This window comes from Borostomias antarcticus (genome assembly GCF_949987555.1).
Source record: "Borostomias antarcticus genome assembly, chromosome: 29".
Classification (NCBI taxonomy): domain Eukaryota; kingdom Metazoa; phylum Chordata; class Actinopteri; order Stomiiformes; family Stomiidae; genus Borostomias; species Borostomias antarcticus.
Window position 1 is genome coordinate 805,355 of NC_140262.1, and position 25,942 is coordinate 831,296.

A 25,942-nucleotide genomic window follows, 5' to 3' on the forward strand; every position below is an offset into this window, starting at 1 on the left:
GGAACCATTCAAAGTTCAGTGCCAGAGGATCTCAAGGACCTACCTGGTGTATAACATAAAAGCATGCCTGATATGTATTTAGGTGCATGACCATGGAGTGCTTTATAAACTAATAAAATAATCTTAGAATCGATTGTAAAACTGACTGGTAACCAGTGTAGCGATTGTAAGACTGGTGTGATGTGTGCCTCCTTCTGGTCTTAGTGAGGATTCATGCTGCAGCATTTTGTATCATCTGAAGTTGATTAATAGCTTTCTTTGATAGACCAGATAGGAGAGCATTACAGTAATCCTGCTACTGATAAAAGCATGCATTAGTCTTTCAGTGTCGGCCTGGGAGAGAAAAGGTTTCACCTTAGCAATGTTATAAAAAGATGTCCTTGTAGCATTCTTAATATGGGCCTAAAAATTAAGATCAGAATCAAACATGACACCTAGGTTTCTGACTTGACATTTGATTTTCAGTGTCAGTGTTTTTAAATGCCCAGATAGTCTCTCCCTCTCAACGTTATCACCAATTATCCGCACATCTGTTTTGTCCTGGTTTAGCTGATGGAAGTTCTGTGACCTCCATGCATTTATATCAGCAATGCATTCTATCAGGTGGTCAACTGAACTGTAGTCATCAGGTGTCACAGAAATATAGAGCCGAGTGTCATCTGCATAGCTATGGTAGCTAATATTGTGCCTCCTAATTACATCACGTAGGGGTAGCATATACAGACTGAAGAGTAGAGTCCCTAGAATGGATCCTTGGGGGACCCCACGTCATTGTAGTGTTTTTTGAGCTGTGATCACCAAGGGCAACAAAAAACTCTCAGCCAGTTAGGTTGGTCCTGAACTAGTCAAGGACTGGACCAGAGAGGCGGACCCAGTTCTTAAGTCTCCTTTTAGGTCTACCCCCCCCCCCCCGCCCATTCACTCCTCCCACCCTTCCTCCCACAGCTCAGCCCTCCTTCACTCACACAGCACCGATTTAGCTCAGGAGAGCGAGAGGGAGAGAGAGAGGGAGTGAGAGAGAGAGGGAGGGGGGGAGAGAGAGAGAGGGAGAGAGAGAGAGAGGGAGAGAGAGAGGGGGAGGGAGAGAGGGAGAGAGAGGGGGAGGGAGAGAGGGAGAGAGAGAGAGAGAGGGAGGGTGGGAGAGAGAGAGAGAGAGAGAGAGAGGGAGAGAGAGAGAGAGAGGGAGAGAGAGCGAGGGAGAGAGAGAGAGAGAGAGAGAGGGAGAGAGAGAGGGAGAGAGAGAGGGAGAGAGAGAGAGAGAGAGAGAGAGAGGGAGGGAGAGAGAGAGGGAGGAGAGTGAATATGTTGAGCCACTCATAGTGACAGGCTCAACACAAGCAGAACAGAGAGAGGCACGCGAACGAGACAGAGAGGGGTACACTCCATGCCCCAGTTCAAGAGCAGAGGACTGCAAAGTAGCTGAGGGAGGGGAGAAAAACAAACGGAAAACATATCCTCCGTATTCACAAGAGCACCCTTCAACTTGTGACACCGACCGTCTGTTCTCAAGGACACCTGATGAGACAGTGGACTTGAGAGAATTATCAGTGGACTTCTGAGTGCCCATCCGAAATCGGCCCTCTTTTTTTTTCCTTCGTTGGCCATCTGTGTGGTTTGGCGTCGGAGGGACAGGCAGGACTATGGACCCTTTCCTCCCCGTGGAGATGGTCAGAGAGGCGGCCAAGGAGAGGAGGATCCAGTTCTCAGTTCCCTCCGCTGTCCCGACTCAGCTGGATCCGCTGCAGGTGGAGATGGTGAGTGTGTGTGTGTGTGTGTGTGTGTGCGTGTGTGTACAGTATGTGCGTGCGTGTTTGTTTTCTTGAAGAAGTTGTGTGGGGAAAGATGGAACGTACTCAGAAGCAAGGTTCAAAAGAGGTCAATGAAACACAAGCTGTTAGCTGACATCATCAGTTCAAAATGCTTTACCACTGAACCGAAAAGGTGTTATAACTCGCATTGTCTAAAAAATGTTCTATGTTATATATTATATCTATTTTATATGTTGTTATATGCTACTGTACCGCCTGTGTTGCTGACAGACAGTTGTGAAACTGAGTTGGACAAGACTTTTGCAGGGCTCTGTTGTCATTGCGTTCATATTCTCCGTCCGGGCTGTTGAGGGGGGTTAGGCGGCCATGTTTAAAGCTGAGCCATGCAGCTGAAGGTAGGAGGAGAGACCAAAGAAAAGACAGGTAAAGAAGGGGGGGGTTGAGTGGAGGGAGAGAAGAGAATCCAGATGAAAGATGATGAGATAATGTAAGATTATTCTGGGTAATGTGGTGATAATCCCCTTGTGAAACACATGAAACAGGGCCACACTTCTTCTCGGGAGCCTGTTCAAGTCTCGCAACAGAACAGGAAAGGGACGCACACAAGGGACCGATCTTCGAGTCCGCATTCGCACCTTCATCTCTGCGTGACGCGTGAAGACACACGGAAGAGAAGGCTCGCGTCCAACAGGCTGGTCATTGGCTAAGCAAATAAAGGCTGCTCTGTCTCTGGCTTGGAGATATCTGTCCGTCTAGGGATCCTCAGAGAGATGGTTTTATCCTCCTTGAATGCCCTCCTGTCTGTCTTAACCACCGCGACTGACTAATCTGGACCCAGATGTTCGCCCAGCACGAACCACCATGGGAACAACGCATGCATGACTAAGTAGGCGTCATGTCAGGAATTTGAAAGCGTCGGGATGGGAGGGGAGGGAGGGGGGCACAGATATTGGTTTCAACAACAGCTATCCTCTGGAACGCAGAAATGTGTGGGAAAATACTCAACATAGATTAAGTTATGTGGTAAAAAATACTCAACGCAGATTAAGTTATTTGTTCCAACACTGCCCACGTCAGCTGCTTACCGAACATCCGGGCCTGTGCTGTTCCCCGGGCCCCGCCTGGTCTGTCTCTCTTCACGACTTCTCGGACGATGTCCGTCAGAGCCGATTCGTCGATGATGTATACGAGCAGCTTATTTCTAGTCTGCCAGGTTGTTGCTTATTTGTCGCGGACACAATGAGCGTGGAGAGGGTCATTACCATATGAATCGGGTCCTCTGTTTAGCTACATTAAACTCGAGGGCAGGGGTCTCCCTCCTTTCCAGAATGACGCACGAAGGAACGGGAGTTAGACACAGGGTCTTGTAGTCTTGCTTGTTATTCGGTCATAATGTTTGGCCGAGGCAGTGCATGAATCTCAATGGGAACAGCCAGTGTTGAGGACCACCCATTGAAAGCTAATTTATCGGGTATGCATGTGAGGGCCGGCCAGGGACTGTGTACAACAACAACACCGCTACAACTCATTAGCATACAAATGAGATGTGTGTCTAGGGAGGGATGGAGGGGTGATGGGGGAGAGAGGGAGTGGAGACAGGAGGAGAGGTAAATTGAGAGAAAGGTGTGATTTAGTTGGTTAAGGGCAGAGAACGAGATATTAAGACGGGAAGGAAGAAGCTAAAGAAAAGATTAAACTGAGAAGAGACTTGTGTTGGGTGTCTGGGCTGAATTTGACTGGTCTACATGTACAATACTATTTGAAAACACAACAACCTGTCTAATGGACCAATACCCAGTCCACTCTCTCCTCTCCTCCGTCACAAACCTGTCTAATGGACTAATACCCGGTCCACCCTCTCCTCTCCTCCGTCACAAACCTGGGGGGAGATAACTTCAGATCAAACTGGAAGACTTGTCTTCCACTATAATGTGAGTCAGTCAATCAACAACACTCATCAGTCCATTATTGGCAATAAGTAAGTAAGTAAGCAAGTAAGCAAGTAAGCAAGTAAGCAAGTAAGCAAGTAAGTAAGTAAGTAAGTAGCAAGCCTTGTTGCCCAAAAGGCAGGAGCCTATTTCTTGATTCCTTAGTGTGAGGCAGCTTGATGTGCAAGTGGACAGTGGACCTGGACATGACGCTAATATGTCACAGGGATTTACTGCCAATCCAACCCTGGATGCTGAGTGCCGAGCAGGGTGGCATCGTGTACCATTTTTTTATAGTCTTTGGTCTGACTCGGGATCGAACCCCCAACCTCTCAATCTCAGGGCGGACACTCTAACCACAAGGCCAGCTGGTACCCTATTGGCAATAATCCCTTCCTGAAAACAATGCTCAATTTGCAATTCCTGATTACATTTCAGTCCATCCCCCGGGCTGATTGGGTTGAAATGGATTTGACCTGTTCTCGAATAATTCACACAAAAGTATTGAAATGATTTAAGCTATACATTTCTGGTGATTAGTGACAGCCTACATGTGAAAGGTTATTTAATGTCTACTGTATATGTGGGCGTTTTGGGGGGTGACCTGGTAGATAAACAAGTCATTATGTTCTCATGTCATGCGGTAGCTGTTAAGTATTCACCATATAATGGTGGCGTGGCAGTCGTATTGACAACCAGAATTTGACAATAAAATGTGTGCCCTCTCAAGTACTTCAGTTTCAGAGGTAGTTTCCTGGTCATTCTTCAGGGCTTAATACATATACAGTATTTGCCTCTTTGTTACAAAAACACTAATTTACAGTGCTAATTACCACCATATTCGAATGAGCATGTTACACAGAATCCATATTCTAATGAGTATTTCTCCCTCATTGCGCATATTAAAATATGTATGTAAGTATGTGTGTGTGTTAACATGTCATGAGTGTGTTTCAGAAGTGATAAGAGATTTTCCATGATAAAGCCGCCCACATCCCTCGCCCACCGTTCGTTGCATAACTGCAATTTGACTGGACTACGTGTGTCTCTCAATTTGACTGGACTACATGTGTCTCTCAATTTGACTGGACTACATGTGTCTCTCAATTTGACTGGACTACTTGTGTCTCTCAATTTGACTGGACTACTTGTGTCTCTCAATTTGACTGGACTACTTGTGTCTCTCAATTTGACTGGACTACGTGTGTCTCTCAATTTGACTGGACTACGTGTGTCTCTCAATTTGACTGGACTACTTGTGTCTCTCAATTTGACTGGACTACGTGTGTCTCTCAATTTGACTGGACTACGTGTGTCTCTCAATTTGACTGGACTACGTGTGTCTCTCAATTTGACTGGACTACGTGTCTCTCAATTTGACTGGACTACGTGTGTCTCTCAATTTGACTGGACTTATTGTGTCTCTCAATGTGACTGAACTACTCGTGTCTCTCAATTTGACTGGACTACGTGTGTCTCTCAATTTGACTGAACTACTTGTGTCTCTCAATTTGACTGGATTACTTGTGTCTCTCAAAGGACTCCCAGTCATACCAACCTGTGGAAGACAACACGGAATTGGATGATTATTATGTACGTTCAACAGGCTTATGGACCTGTTTGTGATATTAGTCAGTTTATCAGATGAGGTTTGTTGGCCTGATTTAGGTCCTCCCGTAGTTGTAATAAGGAGTATTTGAACTGGTTGAGCAGTTATGACATATAACGTTATATAACTAAATAAGTTCAGAGAACACAACTTTTCTTGTTTGGATAAAGGCAACCCTGTTTTCATTTTCACACATCTGAAATGTCATAAGCTTTGGAATGTATTTTCTGCAAATGGAGGAATGACGTATGCGTGACCTATGAAATAACATAATCATTAAATTAAATTAAAATGATTTTTCAGCACAGTGTCGAGTCTCTGCTCCGACTTTTGCAATAACCTGCAGCAGAGCACAGACAAACAGCTACTGTATCATGTTTGTCCTTCTTTGGAAAGAGCTTTGAGTATTTCAGATTGTGCATTTCCAAGAAGCCACTGTTTTCTTTCATGGCCACTGTTGAACAACAGATCAAAGTTCAGATTCTCTAATGAAAGAAAATGAGCATATTTCACAGATATTGTCTCATCAGATTTCTTAGGCCTCATTATAAGACATGGAGATGCACTGTTGAGCCCAAACCATCTCATACCTCTTCTGCACTCCATAAAAACACTGAGAAATATGGTGATCCATAACTAATCTCCCTAGGCAGCTATTTAGATAATTATATGATGATTGTTTATACTGGCACCTATAATTAATTAACTATTCATACTTCAGTAGGTATTGTGCTAATGATATAAATCAACTTAATAAAGCTTGAATTCACACTGAAATGTGTGTCTCATGATTGATGTACCCAAAGGGCTTCTGGGGAGGAAGTAGAAAGTAGATAACAGGACCTGACTGGAGCCACCATGAATTATTATGAATAACTCACTAGGGCTTCCACAAACCAATGCAGTTGGAATTCATGTTCATTTTGCACATGTGCAGTATCTACTGTACCTACCTACCTACCAGCCCACCTATCTACCCACCTACCTACCTACCTACCTACCTATCTACCTATCTACCTATCTACCTATCTACCTACCTACCTACCTACCTACCTACCAGCCCACCTACCTACCCACCTACCTACCTACCTACCTACCTACCTACCTACCTACCTACCTACCCACCTACCTACCTACCTACCCACCTACCTACCTACCTACCCACCTACCTACCCACCTACCTACCCACCTACCTACCCACCTACCTACCCACCTACCTACCTACCTACCTACCTACCTACCTACCTACCTACCTACCCACCTACCTACCTACCTACCCACCTACCTACCTACCTACCTACCTACCTACCCACCTACCTACCTACCTACCTACCTACCTACCCACCTACCTACCCACCTACCCACCTACCCACCTACCTACCCACCTACCTACCTACCTACCCACCTACCCACCTACCCACCTACCCACCTACCTATCTACCTACCTACCTACCTACCTATCTACCTACCTACCTACCTACCTACCTACCTACCTACCTACCTACCCACCTACCCACCTACCTACCTACCTACCTATCTATCTACCTACCCACCCACCTACCTACCTACCTACCAGCCCACCTACCAGCCTACCTACCTACCTACCTACCTACCCATCTACCTACCTACCTACCTATCTATCTACCCACCCACCTACCTACCTACCTACCAGCCCACCTACCAGCCTACCTACCAACCTACCTACCTACCTACCTATCTACCTACCAGCCCACCCACCTACCTGCCTACCAACCTACCTACCTACCTACCTACCTACCTACCTACCTACCTACCTACCTACCTACCTGCCTACCAACCTACCTACCTACCTACCTACCTATCCACCCACCTACCTACCTACCAGCCCACCTACCTACCTACCTACCTACCTACCTACCTACCTACCTACCTACCTACCTACCTGCCTACCTACCTACCTACCTACCTACCTATCTACCTATCCGCCTAACTACCTACTTACCTACCTACCTCCACCCTACCTACCCATCTACCTACCTACCTACCTATCCGCCTAACTACCTACCTACCTACCTACCCACCTACCTACCTACCCACCTACCTACCTACCCACCTACCTACCTACCTACCTACCTACCTACCTACCCACCTACCTACCCACCTACCTACCTACCTACCTACCCACCTATCTACCTACCTACCCACCTACCTATCTACCTACCTACCTACTCACCTACCTACCTACCTACCTACCTACCTACCTATCTACCTACTCACCTACCCACCAACTTACCTACCTCCCCACCTACCTCCCTACCTACCTACCCTGGGGCGGAGGTAATGAGGATCTCCACCCTGACAACACCAAAAGGAATAGTAGTGTTTTGCGAAACAGGACTGTATTGTGATTAACCTTAATTTCCAGTGAAAACTTGCCAAGTCACTATCATAGATACAGTACACCCTACCATTATATTACATTATGTTATATTATATCATAGCATTACATTATTTGCAGAACTGAAATGTATATGGAGACCCTTCTCCATTCACACAGACCCCCTCTTGTCCTTACCAAAGAATTGAGCAGCTCAATGTATGTGTGGGTGGCAGGGTGCTCAAAATAGACATTCATTGGAGAGTATGTATCACATCACATGTGTGGGCACATGAGTTTGGTTGCCTTGGAAATGTGGCAGTTGTTACAGAAGTGTCTCCTCCATGTGTTATCTGCTTATGTGTGTATTACACTCCCAGGCTTACAAACAGAACTGAAGAGCCCTTCAACTACATTACTAGATATATCTAGACAGCTTGGATGTATGTATGTACGAGGTGCGACCGAAAAGTCCCCGGATTGTGTCAGCCACGCTCATGCCTCTATTTGAGTTGAATGATATCCCTTTGTTGCCCTGTATCTCACGACTATTCTGGTATAATATTGTTCACCTCACTCAATCGGTGCTTCTGTGACAGGCTGTTTTGTGGAGTGTCGCAGGGGGAGCTTGTCACAGTTGTGGCACTTTTCTCTACCAACTCCCAAAACTCACAATGTTATTACAATAAAGAAAGTACACTCTCAAAACATTTTTATTAAAGAATCTGCAGAGAAATGACACATTATCCCCCTCAAAGTAGTCCCCCCCAGAGTTAATGCCCTTCTGCATTCGCTTTTGCCACCCACCTCCGTGGAAGAGATCCAAGCCACCGTGAGTGGGGAACTAAGAGGAGGACTTTGCCAAGTGCTTCCATGGGTGGCAAAAGCGAATGCAGAAGTGCATTAACTCGGGGGGGGGGGGGACTATTTTGAGGGGGACAATGGGTAATTTCCTTGCAGATTCTGTAATAAAAATGTTTTGAGAGTACTTTCTTTACTGTAATAAAATTGTTGAGTTTTGGGAGTTGGTTGAGAAAAGTGCCACAACTGTGACCCCTGCGACATTCTACAAAACAGCCTGTCACAGAAGCACCGATTGAGTGAGATGAACAATATTATACCAGCATAGTCGTGAGATACAGGGCAACACAGGGATATCATTGTTTTTTCAATTCAAATAGAGGCATGAGCGTGGCTGACACAATCCGGGGACTATTCGGTCGCACCTCGTACATACATACATCCAAGCTGTCTAGATATATCTAGTAATATATATGTATATATGACACACAGAACGCTCAGGCACTGTTGTATAGTCTGATGGCTGCTGGCACAAAGGAACGCCTGAACCGCTCCCTATAGCACCTGGGTGGGATCAGAACCAATCTACCCCCCGTTGAGCAGCCTCTCACACTCTTCCTCTCAGATGTTTGCTCCACCCCGAGCAAAGCGAGCGCACGGAAGGCAGACGGCCCTGAGGGAATACCCGTCCGCGTGCACAACTGCTGGCCGGGGTCTTTACGGACATTTTAAACCCGACCCTGGCAGTTGTTCCCATTCGTTTCAAGAGCGCCACCATCGTGCCAGTGCCAAAGCACCGCTACGGCCCTTCAACAGTTCCGTCCTGTCGCGCTCACTCCCATCGTCACCAAGTGCTTTGAGAGATTGGTTCTTTCACACTTGAAATCCTGTCTGCCTGCTACACTGGACCGACTCGTTTGCCTACTGCAACAGGTCAACAGAGGACACCATCTCCACAGCACTCCGCTCTGCCCTGAACCACCCGTCAATTCGTTTGTCAGAACGCTGTTCATTGACTTCAGTTCATCGACTTCAGTTCATTAATACTGTGATTCACTCCAAGCTGATCTCCAAGCTTAGCCAACTTCGTATGGCACATTCCTCTGCAACTGGACTCTGAACTTTCTCACTAACAGATCCCAGTCTATTAAATTAGACAACCTCTCCTCCTCCACTATCAACCTGAACACTGGCGTCCCACAAGGCTGCGTCCTGAGCCCTCTTCTGTTCTCCCTGTTCACCCATGACGGTGTTCCTGTTCATGGCTCCAACATCACAATCCAGTTGGCAGATGACCCCGCGGTGGTAGGTCCGGTCACAGGTGACGATGAGACGGCCTGCAGGGATAAGGTTCAGCACCTGGCAACATGGTCTACTGTCCGCAACCTGGCGCTTAACATCCAGAAGACCAAGGAGATCTAGGAGTCTCCCATTCACATGAACGGAGATGTAGTGAAGTGTGTGTCGACCTTCGAGTTCCTTGGCGTATTCAGTGATCTCAACTGGTCTCTAAACTCCTCCATCCTGGTCAAAAAGCTGCAACAACTTTACTTCCTACGGAGCCTGAAGAACACTCACCTGTGTCCCAGGATGCCGGTGGACTTCTACCGCTGTACCATTGACAACATATACACACACACACACACACACACTTCTGACTGTGGGCTAACTGTGTGGGCCGAACTGTATCCCAGTGTGGTACGGCAACTGCTCTGCATCGGACCGTAAAGCACTCCAGCAACGGGTCACCGGCACCCAGTCACCCACCATGAACAGCATTCATCCCAAGCGCTGCTGGGTAGGGAAGCATCATCAGGCCCCTCCCCCTCCTCCCATCTGCAGGAGCCTTACAGGATCCCCCGCTAGCATTACTCCGCTGTTTACACTACTTTAACGAACATGCTATTTGCAATATTCATATTTTGTACAGACTGAACCACCTACGCGGTTCAAATAATGCTACTGTACTTATTTATACTCTGCATCCTTACCAAATGTATGCTGTTCATACTGTACTACATATGATATAGAATAACGTATGCTATAGTAGACTACACTATTGCATTTCTGGATGTACAGTAACTGGTATTTCATGGGATGTGTACCACCTCTCTACACAATGACAAAAGACTTGAATCTAATCTAATCTTATTGAAGGATATATATCTGAATGTCTGTTGAAACCACAATGATCCGCAAGGGAATTATACCATATGGTGCTGAGCCTCAATATCTCCTTCCAGCTCCATCCCTCCTCCTACTCCTTCCCACTCTATCCCTCCTCCTCTCCTTCCACCTCTATCCCTCCGCCTCCTCCTCTCCTCCCAGCTCCATCTCTCCTACTCCTTCCTCCACCATCCTGTCCCCTGTGGGATAGCAGATACAGCTTCATCTGTCCATACGTGACCCCCAACAGGTCAGAGAGAGAAGCCAAATGGATCTGTATGAGAGGGAGGGAGGGAGGATGGGGAAGCGTGTGTGTGTGTGGGGGGGGGAGGATGGGGAAGCATGTGCGTGTGTGTGTGTGTGGGGGGGGGGTAGGGGGGATGGAAGAGGAGAACAGGGAAGAGGTGAGGTAGGGAGGGGAAGGTAGGAGGCATTCACATCAGCTGGCAACTGATTCATGGAAATGGAGTGGTTCAAAGAGATGGTGACCTGGGTGGGAGGTGTCGACCACAATCTTTCTCGCCCTCTTCAGAGGCGTGCAGGGCCTGGAGGGATGGCAGATGGCAGCCAATCACGTTCTCAGCAGAGCGGATGATACGCTGCAGTCTAGCGTCCGCCGCTACAGCCAAAGACCAGGCCAGACTGTAGCGCGTCATCCAAGTATTTTTGAGCGTCAAAGGCGTCACGTGACTTGCAATACCGTGTTTGGCCACTATGCCAAATGGCTATACAGCTGTTCCTATGTCTGTTCGCCCTGCTTCTACTTCTGAGATGCTTGTTCTGTCTGGAGCGGGTTGCTCAGAGATTATGCTCAGCAAACTAATGTGGAATCTCCTGGGCCTTTCTGTGTGGAGTGTACAGAAGTGTGTGTGTGTGTGTGTGTGTGTGTGTGTGTGTGTGTGTCAACAAACATGGACAATAAACATGGATTCAATGGAGTCAAACATCATAAAACATGGGCATGGGGCGGAGCCAACGCATTACCTTTCAAATACAGCTGCATTTGAACGGCCAATCATGAAAAAGGGGGCGGGAGAATCATCCCTAATGCACAGCCCGCTAACTGTGTGGGCCAATCATCCTCCCCACACACAATCCAAGGGTATTCCCATTGGTGTCCACAAATATCATATAGTTTGGTCCCAGAAATTCTCGCCGCAGTGAGAGCTTCTGGAAAGTCAGATTAACATAATACTGGAAGTACACAGTAAAAGAACATCGCAAAAGAGGATTTGAACGAGTCTGGAAGAGCATCAGATACAGAAGGAACAGCCAGGATCAGACGACGGTGATAAAGCACCAGATTATCAGAGGCAGGGCAAATAGAGCTACATGTGTGTGGGAAATCTAATCTGGCTGCCCCTAATCTAACATTACCCATCAACCAGGAAGCCATTACAGTCATGATGTAATCTGGCTGCCCCTAATCTAACATTACCCATCAACCAGTAGGCATTACACTCATGATGTGATCCAGATTTTTTGAATAATTCTCAGCATTGTTTCATCATCCTTTGCCTTGTCTTGGTTGTGAATTCTTACAAAACTAGAGGCAAAGTTTATGTTCCATTCAAGATAAACGAATGATTGCACCTTTATCAATGCGCTGCTGTTAAGTATTGGCACACGTGTGATGCTTAAAAGCATTTAACAGCTTTAACGGTTTGTAAAAAAGTCAAACTTCTCAGCTGTGTAAATTGTGGGAGTGTCACAAAAAAGTGGGAGAGGGTGCACAACAGCATGTTTAGCAGTTCAAAAACAGTCTGGAAGAGCATGCAGGCAAACTCCTGCACGCAAACTGATGGTGCAATATATCCATAACCTAATCATGCCAATATCTGAACGCAACGTTTTCCGTTTAGATTCGACAGCGGAGGCCGACCCCTGCTACGCTATTCAGACTGACGGACCAGCCATCTTCAGAGGATGACTGCACCGCTCACCAGGTAACTAACCCTGAACCTGAACACCGTTCACCAACTAACCCTGAACCTAACCACCACTCACCAACTAACTCTGAACCTAAACACCACTCACCAGGTAACTAACCCTGAACCTGAACAACACTCACCAGGTAACTAACCCTGAACCTAAACACCACTCACCAGGTAACTAACCCTGAACCTAAACACCACTCACCAGGTAACTAACCCTGAACCTAAACACCACTCACCAGGTAACTAACCCTGAACCTGAACACCACTCACCAGGTAACTAACCCTGAACCTAAACACCACTCACCAGGTAACTAACCCTGAACCTAAACACGCTCACCAGGTAACTAACCCTGAACCTAAACACCACTCACCAGGTAACTAACCCTGAACCTGAACACCACTCACCAGGTAACTAACCCTGAACCTAAACACCAGTCACCAACTAACCCTGAACCTGAACACCACTCACCAGGTAACTAACCCTGAACCTGAACACCACTCACCAGGTAACTAACCCTGAACCTAAACACCACTCACCAGGTAACTAACCCTGAACCTGAACACCACTCACCAGGTAACTAACCCTCAACCTGAACACCACTCACCAGGTAACTAACCCTGAACCTGAACACCACTCACCAACTAACCCTGAACCTGAACACCACTCACCAGGTAACTAACCCTGAACCTTAACACCGCTCACCAACTAACCCTCAACCTGAACACCACTCACCAGGTAACTAACCCTCAACCTAAACACCGCTCACCAGGTAACTAACCCTGAACCTGAACACCACTCACCAGGTAACTAACCCTGAACCTAAACACCACTCACCAGGTAACTAACCCTGAACCTAAACACCACTCACCAGGTAACAAACCCTGAACCTAAACACCACTCACCAGGTAACTAACCCTGAACCTAAACACCACTCACCAGGTAACCCTGAACCTGAACACCACTCACCAGGTAACAAACCCTGAACCTAAACACCACTCACCAACTAACCCTGAACCTAAACACCACTCACCAGGTAACTAACCCTGAACCTAAACACCACTCACCAGGTAACTAACCCTGAACCTAAACACCACTCACCAGGTAACTAACCCTGAACCTGAACACCACTCACCAGGTAACTAACCCTGAACCTAAACACCACTCACCAGGTAACTAACCCTGAACCTAAACACAACTCACCAGGTAACTAACCCTGAACCTAAACACCACTCACCAGGTAACTAACCCTGAACCTAAACACCACTCACCAGGTAACTAACCCTGAACCTGAACACCACTCACCAGGTAACTAACCCTGAACCTGAACACCACTCACCAGGTAACTAACCCTGAACCTGAACACCACTCACCAGGTAACTAACCCTGAACCTAAACACCACTCACCAGGTAACTAACCCTGAACCTAAACACCACTCACCAGGTAACTAACCCTGAACCTGAACACCGCTCACCAGGTAACTAACCCTGAACCTAAACACCACTCACCAACTAACCCTGAACCTAAACACCACTCACCAGGTAACTAACCCTGAAACTTAACACCACTCACCAACTAACCCTGAACCTAAACACCACTCACCAGGTAACTAACCCTCAACCTAAACACCACTCACCAGGTAACTAACCCTGAACCTAAACACCACTCACCAACTAACCCTCAACCTAAACACCACTCACCAGGTAACTAACCCTGAACCTAAACACCACTCACCAACTAACCCTGAACCTGAACACCGCTCACCAGGTAACTAACCCTGAACCTGAACACCACTCACCAGGTAACTAACCCTGAACCTAAACACCACTCACCAGGTAACTAACCCTGAACCTAAACACCACTCACCAGGTAACTAACCCTGAACCTGAACACCACTCACCAGGTAACTAACCCTGAACCTAAACACCACTCACCAGGTAACTAACCCTGAACCTGAACACCGCTCACCAGGTAACTAACCCTGACCCTAAACACTGCTCACCAGGTAACTAACCCTGAACCTGAACACCGCTCACCAGGTAACTAACCCTGAACCTAAACACCGCTCACCAGGTAACTAACCCTGAACCTAAACACCACTCACCAGGTAACTAACCCTGAACCTAAACACCACTCACCAGGTAACTAACCCTGAACCTGAACACCACTCACCAGGTAACTAACCCTGAACCTGAACACCACTCACCAGGTAACTAACCCTGAACCTAAACACCACTCACCAGGTAACTAACCCTGAACCTGAACACCACTCACCAGGTAACTAACCCTGAACCTGAACACCACTCACCAGGTAACTAACCCTGAACCTAAACACCACTCACCAGGTAACTAACCCTGAACCTAAACACCACTCACCAGGTAACTAACCCTGAACCTAAACACCGCTCACCAGGTAACTAACCCTGAACCTGAACACCACTTACCAGGTAACTAACCCTGAACCTGAACACCACTCACCAGGTAACTAACCCTGAACCTGAACACCACTCACCAGGTAACTAACCCTGAACCTAAACACCACTCACCAACTAACCCTGAACCTGAACACCGCACACCAGGTAACTAACCCTGAACCTGAAAACCACTCACCAGGTAACTAACCCTGAACCTGAACACCACTCACCAGGTAACTAACCCTGAACCTAAACACCACTCACCAACTAACCCTGAACCTGAACACCGCTCACCAGGTAACTAACCCTGAACCTGAACACCACTCACCAGGTAACTAACCCTGAACCTGAACACCACTCACCAGGTATCTAACCCTGAACCTGAACACCACTCACCAACTAACCCTGAACCTAAACACCACTCACCAGGTAACTAACCCTGAACCTAAACACCACTCACCAGGTAACTAACCCTGAACCTGAACACCACTCACCAGGTAACTAACCCTGAACCTAAACACCACCACTCACCAGGTAACTAACCCTGACCCTAAACACCGCTCACCAGGTAACTAACCCTGGACCTGAACACCGCTCACCAGGTAACTAACCCTGAACCTGAACACCACTCACCAGGTAACTAACCCTGAACCTAAACACCACTCACCAGGTAACTAACCCTGAACCTAAACACCACTCACCAGGTAACTAACCCTGAACCTGAACACCGCTCACCAGGTAACTAACCCTGAACCTAAACACCACTCACCAGGTAACTAACCCTGAACCTAAACACCACTCACCAGGTAACTAACCCTGAACCTAAACACAACTCACCAGGTAACTAACCCTGAACCTGAACACCACTCACCAGGTAACTAACCCTGAACCTGAACACCACTCACCAGGTAACTAACCCTGAACCTGAACACCGCTCACCAGGTAACTAACCCTGAACCTGAACACCACTCACCAGGTAACTAAACCTGAACCTGAACACCACTCACCAGGTAACTAACCCTGAACCTGAACACCACTCACCAGGTAACTAACCCTGAACCTAAACACCACTCACCAACTTACCCTGAACCTAAACACCACTCACCAGGTAACTAACCCTGAACCTAAACACCACTCACCAGGTAACTAACCCTGAACCTAAACACCACTCACCAGGTAACTAACCCTGAACCTAAACACCACTCACCAGGTAACTAACCCTGAACCTGAACACCACTCACCAGGTAACTAACCCTGAACCTTAACACCACTCACCAGGTAACTAACCCTGAACCTAAACACCACTCACCAGGTAACTAACCCTGAACCTGAACACCACTCACCAGGTAACTAACCCTGAACCTGAACACCACTCACCAGGTAACAAACCCTGAACCTAAACACCACTCACCAGGTAACTAACCCTGAACCTGAACACCACTCACCAGGTAACTAACCCTGAACCTGAACACCACTCACCAGGTAACTAACCCTGAACCTAAACACTGCTCACCAGGTAACTAACCCTGAACCTGAACACCACTCACCAGGTAACTAACCCTGAACCTAAACACCACTCACCAGGTAACTAACCCTGAACCTAAACACCACTCACCAGGTAACTAACCGTGACCCCAACAACAACCCTGGTGTCAGTGTTGTCAGTGTGAGGGAAAAGCTTCAATGAAGTTCAAACTTTGATTTTTTTCTTTGCTTTCGGTAGTGTGAACATGGTGTCCTCAAAGCCAAGAGAGTCAATGCCACAGTGTACCAACCGCCTTCACTGAAAGGTAAATCAACTCTCTCAGTGTGTGTGTGTGTGTGTGAGAGAGAGAGAGAGAGAGAGAGAGAGAGAGAGAGAGAGAGAGAGAGAGAGAGAGAGAGAGAGAGAGAATGTGCAAACGTGTGGGTGTTGTGAGATTAAGGGAAGAGCCAGCTGTGAGTCTGGCCTCTTCTGGATCGTCTGGGATTAGAAGACGGGGCACACATCTGTGAACACACTGATAGTTAAACACTCACACACACACACGCACACATGCACACACACACTCATAAAGTACACACACACACACACATACGCACACGCACACATGCACACACACACTCATATAGTACACACACACACACACATATGCACACGCATGTACGCACGTGCGCACACACACACACCATAGATGATATATATGATATTATATACATTAGTTCTCCTGAGGCATATAGCACACATCAAATACTCCAACGAACATTACTCAATCGTTAATTCTAACTATTCAGTCAATCGTCAACCACCTGTCTGTTTATTAGTCTGTCCAGCTGATTCTCTGGTCAGTTGTTGACTGGTGTAAATTCCAGGCACAAAAACAATACGTAAACTGTTGGTACAGCTGTTCTTAAAGTTTCTCCTTTTTGTTGTTGGTGTGTGTGTGTGTGTGTGTGTGTGTGTGGGTGTGTGTGGGTGGGTGCATGCACGCGCGTGTTTGCACGTTTGTGTGTGTGTGTTCGTGTGTGTGTGTGTTCGTGTGTGTGTGTGTGTGTGTGTTCGTGTGTGTGTGTGTGTGTTGTCACAGCTGTACAGCGGATGGCCCAGGCCCACATGCTGACTCTGGGGTCAGTAGACAGGGAAGAGGGTTCCTCTGAAGAGGAGGAGAGTCAGGAGATATGCCCACCCACAGGCTCAGGTGAGTACATACTGTAGAACACACACACACACACACACACACACATACACACACACGTGCACATCTCAGCAGTACACTTTCTCATACACACACACACACACACACACACACACACAGAGTTAATTCCGATTTCAGTCCATCAACACAACACAAAATAAACCCTTCCCACATTTTCCTCAGTAAACTACACCCTCCATTCAAATACATTCAACTACACCCTCCATTCAACTACACCCTCCATTCAAATACACCCTCCATTCAAATACATTCAACTACACCCTCCATTCAACTACACCCTCCATTCAAATACACCCTCCATTCAACTACAGCCTCCATTCAACTACACCCTCCATTCAACTACAGCCTCCATTCAAATACACTCTCCAATCAACTACAGCCTCCATTCAACTACAGCCTCCATTCAAATACACCCTCCATTCAACTACAGCCTCCATTCAAATACACCCTCCATTCAACTACAGCCTCCATTCAAATACACCCTCCATTCAACTACACCCTCCATTCAACTACAGCCTCCATTCAACTACACCCGCCATTCAACTACACCCTCCATTCAACTACAGCCTCCATTCAACTACAGCCTCCATTCAAATACAGCCTCCATTCAAATACACCCTCCATTCAACTACACCCTCCATTCAAATACATTCAAATACACCCTCCATTCAACTACAGCCTCCATTCAACTACAGCTTCCATTCTAATACCCTCCTTTCAAATACACCCTCCATTCAACTACACCCTCCATTCAAATACACCCTCCATTCAACTACACCCTCCATTCAACTACAGCCTCCATTCAAATACAGCCTCCATTCAAATACACCCTCCATTCAACTACACCCTCCATTCAACTACAGCCTCCATTCAACTACAGCCTCCATTCAAATACATTCAAATACACCCTCCATTCAACTACAGCTTCCATTCAAATACACCCTCCATTCAACTACACCCTCCATTCAACTACACCCCTTTCAAATACACCCTCCATTCAACTACACCCCTTTCAAATACACCTTCCATTCAACTACACCCTCCATTCAACTACACCCTCCATTCAACTACAGCCTCCATTCAAATACACCCTCCATTCAAATACACCCTCCATTCAAATACACCCTCCATTCAACTACAGCCTCCATTCAACTACACCCTCCATTCAACTACAGCCTCCATTCAACTACACCCTCCATTCAAATACAGCCTCCATTCAAATACACCCTCCATTCAACTACACCCTCCATTCAACTACACCCTCCATTCAACTACACCCCTTTCAAATACACCTTCCATTCAACTACACCCTCCATTCAACTACACCCTCCATTCAACTACACCCTCCATTCAACTACAGCCTCCTTTCAAATACACCCTCCATTCAAATACACCCTCCATTCAACTACACCCTCCATTCAACTACACCCTCCATTCAACTACACCCTCCATTCAACTACACCCTCCATTCAACTACACCCTCCATTCAAATACAGCCTCCATTCAAATACAGCCTCCATTCAAATACATTCAAATACACCCTCCATTCAAATACAGCTTCCATTCAAATACACCCTCCATTCAACTACAGCCTCCATTCAACTACACCCTCCATTCAACTACACCCTCCATTCAACTACAGCTTCCATTCTAATACCCTCCTTTCAAATACACCCTCCATTCAAATACACCCTCCATCAAATACACTCTCCAATCAACTACAGCCTCCATTCAAATACAGCCTCCATTCAAATACACCCTCCATTCAAATACACTCTCCAATCAACTACAGCCTCCATTCAAATACAGCCTCCATTCAACACCTACGTCTGCAGACTGCACCTCTAAACATGGCCACTCTTCTCTCCCCAGATTCCCCAAAGGAATCCAAGTGTACGGACGGCCAATCAGCAAGGTTCTTGGGGTCAGAGGTCAATTCAATGGGAAGACCCTTCCCCTTCCATCCCCTGAGAGACCAGCGTGGAGAGGAGGGGGAGGAGGAAGAGGAGGATGATGACGGGAGGCACGGGAAGGGAGAATGATAGAGGGATGAGAGAGAGGGATGACAGAGGAGTTTTGAAAGAGAGAAGGAGGATTTATTCCATAAGAGTGGTTAAAATGTATTCAATATCTAGTGTTATTAGATAAGTTACTAATAAACCTTGGGCAGGAGTGTGTGTGTGTGTGTGTGTCCTTTAGTCTATCAAGACAAACTTGGGCGATGAGAGAGTGTGTGTGTGTGTGTGTGTGTGTGTGTGTGTGTGTCTTTAATGTTTGCATGTTTGTGTCCAGGTATGGGTGTGACAGAGACAGAGAGAGAAGTGAAGTCAGGTGATGAAGATAACTCTGAAGATCAGTGTATGAGCAGGGCCCTGTACTACCAAACAGGATTACAGGGTAGCACCATAACGTCAGGTTCAAGCCTGGTTTATCCGTATCACAAATGTGGTTCACTTTTCACCGTGCTATATCGCTATGGTAACTTATGCTGCCAAGCTAACGTGCTCAGGAGCAACAACAACAATAATAGGTTAAGCACCTATTGTATTTTAGATTGCTATTCTTGCACTTTGCCTTCAGCACTAGATTATGCTCTTAGTCACTTGTTTTAGAAAGAAGATGCACTTGTAAGTTCTGGCAAGTAGTAATGTACTACATTACATGCAATTATTGTTAGTCGCTTTGGATAAAAGCATCTGCTAAATGACTGTAATGTAATGTAAAATGTAATGTTCCAGATTACGGATCAAGACGTATGAAACACTGCCCGCTGACTGGTCAATTCACTTGGAAAATGGCGTGGGCGTTAAGATCCCATATGGGACTTCAAAATTATCTCAGTGCACGAATATTGAGAGGTTCTTTCACAGACCGACAAAAACCCCCTTTGGGCTGAATGGCTTTGTCAGCTGATATTTAGCCCGATGTGTAAGCCTGCGTTTTATTGGCTAGTTTCCTGTAGGCTCTGCTGTGGCTGATGCGGAGAACAGCCTAGCCTACTTTTTTAATTCCATTTTCAAGTATTGTGATTTAGTATTAGACGAGCTTCCCATTCCTAGGAACAAAAGTGGCATAAATTGTATTTAAATTGTTATAGCACACATGCCAATAAATGACAGCCTACGGAAATAGGTTACCTTCTTTTCATAGTTTAGCCTACTTCTCCACCTCGAGCTTCACTTTTTCCATCTTCATATTTTGTATCTTAATATTGAGTCCTAAACTCCTCTTCACATCACTGTCTGTTCCAACCTGAAACTAATCAAATAAATGACAGCCTACTTGCTTTATTTAAGCGTCCCTTTCTCAGGTGGTTGCAGCTGAAGGAACAGGCTACAATTGCTTGACACGGCATAAAAACACAGGCTATGGCCCAATTACAGAGATAGCCGACTTGTGTTCATGGGGATATTGATAAAACACATTCACAACATAGGTAATATTTTGTCAACTTTCCTAGCCTACTTTATGGGATATTGATAAAACACATTCACAACATAGGTAATATTTTGTCAACTTTCCTAGCCTACTTTATGGGATATTGATAAAACACATTCACAACATAGGTAATATTTAGTCAACTTTCCTAGCCTACTTTATGGGATATTGATAAAACACATTCACAACATAGGTAATATTTTGTCAACTTTCCTAGCCTAGCCTACTTTATGGGATATTGATAAAACACATTCACAACATAGGTAATATTTTGTCAACTTTCCTTCCTGCCTTTGACAGTAGCGACTGTGCTGTGCCTGGATAATAAAGGACTAGTTCAAATGGACGGAACTTGGAGCATCAATCAATCAATCAATCAATCAATCAATCAATCAATCAATCAATCAAAGCTTTATTTGTATAGCGCATTTCATACCCAGAGGCAACACAATGCGCTTTACAGAGAACAAGGGAGGAGGGCATACAACCCACTCTCTACATATTCCAGAGGGAAGCAAAAAAACAGTAATCACCCGGGGGCCAGATAAGTGAGCTGTAAACATTCTTCCCTGAATGGAGGTGTCCAAATACCCATACTATGACCCCGTTTACACCTTGCATTAAAATGCGTCTCGTATCGAGATTGTATCTAGATAATGATTTAGCCTGATTACATTTACACCTGGCATTAATACGCGTTTCGATCCGACCCGATCCGTTTGAGATCCGATCGGCTCTGTCCAGCTGACAATCGAACGTCACATCCTGTTTGTGCTTGAATATTTTCATCCGACCAAATTGACAGTGGGCACTTTTTTGTCTCGTCTGGACTCCAACCTTGACCAGGATCCATTTTAATGCTTTCTTGCTAGCTGCCATGGAAGCCTACTCCTTGCTGGTCTGGAACCAGTGCGTATTTCATGTGGTTTAGCACGATCAGATTGCAATCTGATCACCAAAAATGCATTTTAATGCAAGGTGTAAACGGGGTCTCAGGTTGCGATTGGTCATTTTGTGTAATTTTTTCTTTTACTGTGATTGGTCCAGCTGGGTAGACTTAACGAGTTGATGGCCACAGTCGTGTACCGTTTATCCATGATTGCAGTTGTTTGGTTTACTCGAGTGAGCTAGCAAAAAGTTATCTGGATTGGTTGAACTAGCTTGGTAGTACAGGGCCCAGGTGTGGTGATCCAAATGACAGCTCTGCCTTGGCCTAGCCTGAGATGCATCATGGGATATATAACACTAATAATCATGTCAAAGGTTAGTTAGACTACTTTGATATAAAGGGGTATTTTTTGAAACAGTCGACTGAGCAGCACACAACAGTGGCAGTGTATTGAGCATGGGTCTAACATTTGGTCCCGTCATGTATTTTGTCCTAATTAACAAAACAAATTAAAAAAAACTTTTTGTGTCTATTGCTAATTGTTTTTTTTGTTTTTTACTTTATTACTATATGAACTGTCTGCATCCATTCAGGCTGTGTGTATGTATGCCGTTCTGAGGTGAGGCTGTGTCCAGGAACAGTACATGTTATATTACTATTGACCACTAGATGTCAGTCTAGGAAAGTGGACCAATACAACACCAAAACGTGCACAGTAAACATGTTCCCTACCACTGATTTGTAACAATAATTAGAACATCAATTAGAGCATCAATTAGCATCCGTATGACATCCGCCTGATCCGGCTGGAGCGTCCCCCTGGGCGGGGGGCTGAACATCAGGTAACATGCTGATGTAGGGTGTCACGGTTTGGGCAGAACATTCCCCCGTGCTTCTCAGCAGGGTGCATTCTGTCTTGCAGTACGAGATGTCTTGACTGCACGCTACACATGTACATTCTCCGCACGTTCTGAGCCTAGAAGATTGTTCCCCATCTAAACTTCATCACAGTTGAACACAGATGAAGGCATACTCTATCCCTAATCTATCCAACATGATCCAACTACCTAAACAAGAGTAATCTGATCTATGTTGCGACATATAGCTTAACGACTCTAACTAATAATAATTGTACCAACAAAGCACCTCACTTTGATATTATATTAGAATCTTAACATTTAGAAGAAGATCTAAAAGAGTAGTCTCTCAGACAGACCTATCTTTAAACCAATCACAATCATCTTTGGCGGAGCAGTTGGGTAGTTGTTGTTTCACGTACTCTGGGAGAATCTCTCATCGCCACTGATTGGCCGACCGCATGAATTGGCACCACTGATTGGGCGATAATAAACGAATGATGAGGCTTATGCCCAAAAACAACATCCTGAGTCGATCAGCTGCTAAACTACTCAAGCTCTGAACTCTGAACTCTGAACTCTGAACTCTGGATTTAGACAGTAGAACTCCTGAGTAGAACAGACTATACTTTTACTGAGACACCAAGCATTTTATGTACAAAATGTAGCCTAAATGGCAAGGTTGAAAAATGGACTGTATCAGGTGGTAGGATCTGTGTGTTGGACTAAAACAACCCAATGTACACAGGTCGATCTAATGATTTAATTGGGGTGGGGGCAGGGCTGTAGCCATGGAGTCAACATTGGGGGGGACCAAATCCTAGCTATGGCGGGTGGACCTCCGGCCCTGTAGGGGGGTCCTGGGGCATGCCCCCCCGGGAGAGGAGAATTTAAATGGTTCAATTTGGCGCACTTTGAGAGCAAAATCAAGAAGCCATAGCAATTCAATCATCGGACCACATTTGGTTATGAAAGGGGATGGCAAACAAGTAGTCATACACAAATCATAGTAAACGAGACAGGACATTAATAAATAAAAATCAATATTAAATAGCATCCAGTGTCGTGCCCAGTCTTTTTTTCATGAAAATACCGGTAACACCCTGACAAACAACTCAATTTGCCAAAGACCACATTTCCATCTACTGTACAAAAGACTATTTAATGCAACATACTGCGGACATGAGCCCTTAAAAATGTCAGTTCTGAAAAAGAAAAATCTGGGAGAAAATGTGCCAGTGGAAACTGAAATGACTGCAGTTGCTAAAAAGAGCCAGCTGACCATCATCTAATAGAGATCCCTCAGAGATGACCATCATCTAATAGAGATCCCTCAGAGATGACCATCATCTAATAGAGATCCCTCAGAGATGACCATCATCTAATAGAGATCCCTCAGAGATGACCATCATCTAATAGAGATCCCTCAGAGATGACCATCATCTAATAGAGATCCCTCAGAGATGACCATCATCTAATAGAGATCCCTCAGAGATGACCATCATCTAATAGAGATCCCTCAGAGATGACCATCATCTAATAGAGATCCCTCAGAGATGACCATCATCTAATAGAGATCCCTCAGAGATGACCATCATCTAATAGAGATCCCTCAGAGATGACCATCATCTAATAGAGATCCCTCAGAGATGACCATCATCTAATAGAGATCCCTCAGAGATGACCATCATCTAATAGAGATCCCTCAGAGATGACCATCATCTAATAGAGATCCCTCAGAGATGACCATCATCTAATAGAGATCCCTCAGAGATGACCATCATCTAATAGAGATCCCTCAGAGATGACCATCATCTAATAGAGATCCCTCAGAGATGACCATCATCTAATAGAGATCCCTCAGAGATGACCATCATCTAATAGATATCCCTCAGAGATGACCATCATCTAATAGAGATCCCTCAGAGATGACCATCATGCAGTCTGAACGAGGCTTCCCCTCTGACACTAACAGCTGCCACACACCAGGGCAGAGGGCCTGGACATCTCACTGGTCTAATATACCTCCCACCCTCTGAGCACAGCGCAAAACACAACGGCGTTTGAGTTTTATTTTTAATGAGAAGTCAAAACTTTTGATAACCAGTGGCGTCTGGTGGATCCTAGAACCGGACAACAGGACACATTAACCCCCCCTGACGCTTTAACATAACTTTTTATACATGACGGACCAAACGGTTTCGAAAAGGTTTAAACTACCTTCTTGAAAGCGATTGTAATTTCAATCGGGTTGGGGCATTTCAGTCGGATTGAGGTGTTTATATGACATCTTTTCAATCGGTTTGGTCTTCCAAACCTATTTGAAACCGATTCAAACCGTCCATGTAAACGCACCTAATAATTTTGTTACCAAGGTGATTTGCTACCTATATGATTGGTCTGAAGTGGTTCTCACGCGACTTCCTCACAATAAACTAAAATGGGCGGGAAGAAATGCACAGCGAAACTAGAGAGAGAGAGAGAGAGAGAGAGAAACGTTCTTATGGAATGAATGAATTTATTTTTTAATGAAAGGATGGAAGAGCCGCAAGCCAACTTTTTTTGGAGGATGGATGGAGGAGCCGCGGGTTGGCCACCCCTGGCCTAGGCTATTTGCGGAACATCGATGTATTTGTTGGCGTATTCGTAAAAAACATTTACACACCCGAATATATATTCACAAACAACAACTTCTGCGTAAGGATCGTTGACATAAACCCATTCTTACGTCTCGTCTTGTTCAAGTCTCGTCATAATATGGGAGCTATAACGTGCGGGAATGGATGAAGGACTTAAAACAAATTGATAAGATGCCCGCTAGTGTCCTGTAGGCTAGTGTCCTGTAGGCTAGTGTCCTGTACGCTAGTTGTAACTACATAGTAATAAAACAGCATTCATAACTATAACTATCTCCCTCTTCGCAAAATCATGAAAAGACGTTTACGTCAATATGATAATTCCACAGTTTGGAATAAGATAATATTATGATATGATTATTCCACATTTTGAGTATTACTTCACCACAGTTTGACTGTCTCCTAAAGTCCTTCTCTATGTCTGTAGAGCTCAAACTCTCCATGTAA

General features: G+C 45.6%; 1 protein-coding gene across 1 annotated transcript; it reads left to right on the forward strand.

Moving 5' to 3' along the window:
* Positions 1-1,640: 1,640 nt before the first annotated feature.
* LOC311326850 (protein phosphatase 1 regulatory subunit 1B-like) lies at positions 1,641-25,942 on the forward strand (the record flags this gene model as incomplete). The annotated part of the gene is made up of 5 exons (XM_084459828.1): positions 1,641-1,754; positions 12,492-12,575; positions 16,703-16,769; positions 17,547-17,657; positions 25,923-25,942. The coding sequence occupies 5 exons, from the start codon at positions 1,641-1,643 to the stop codon at positions 25,940-25,942; spliced, it is 396 nt and encodes a 131-aa protein (XP_084315954.1).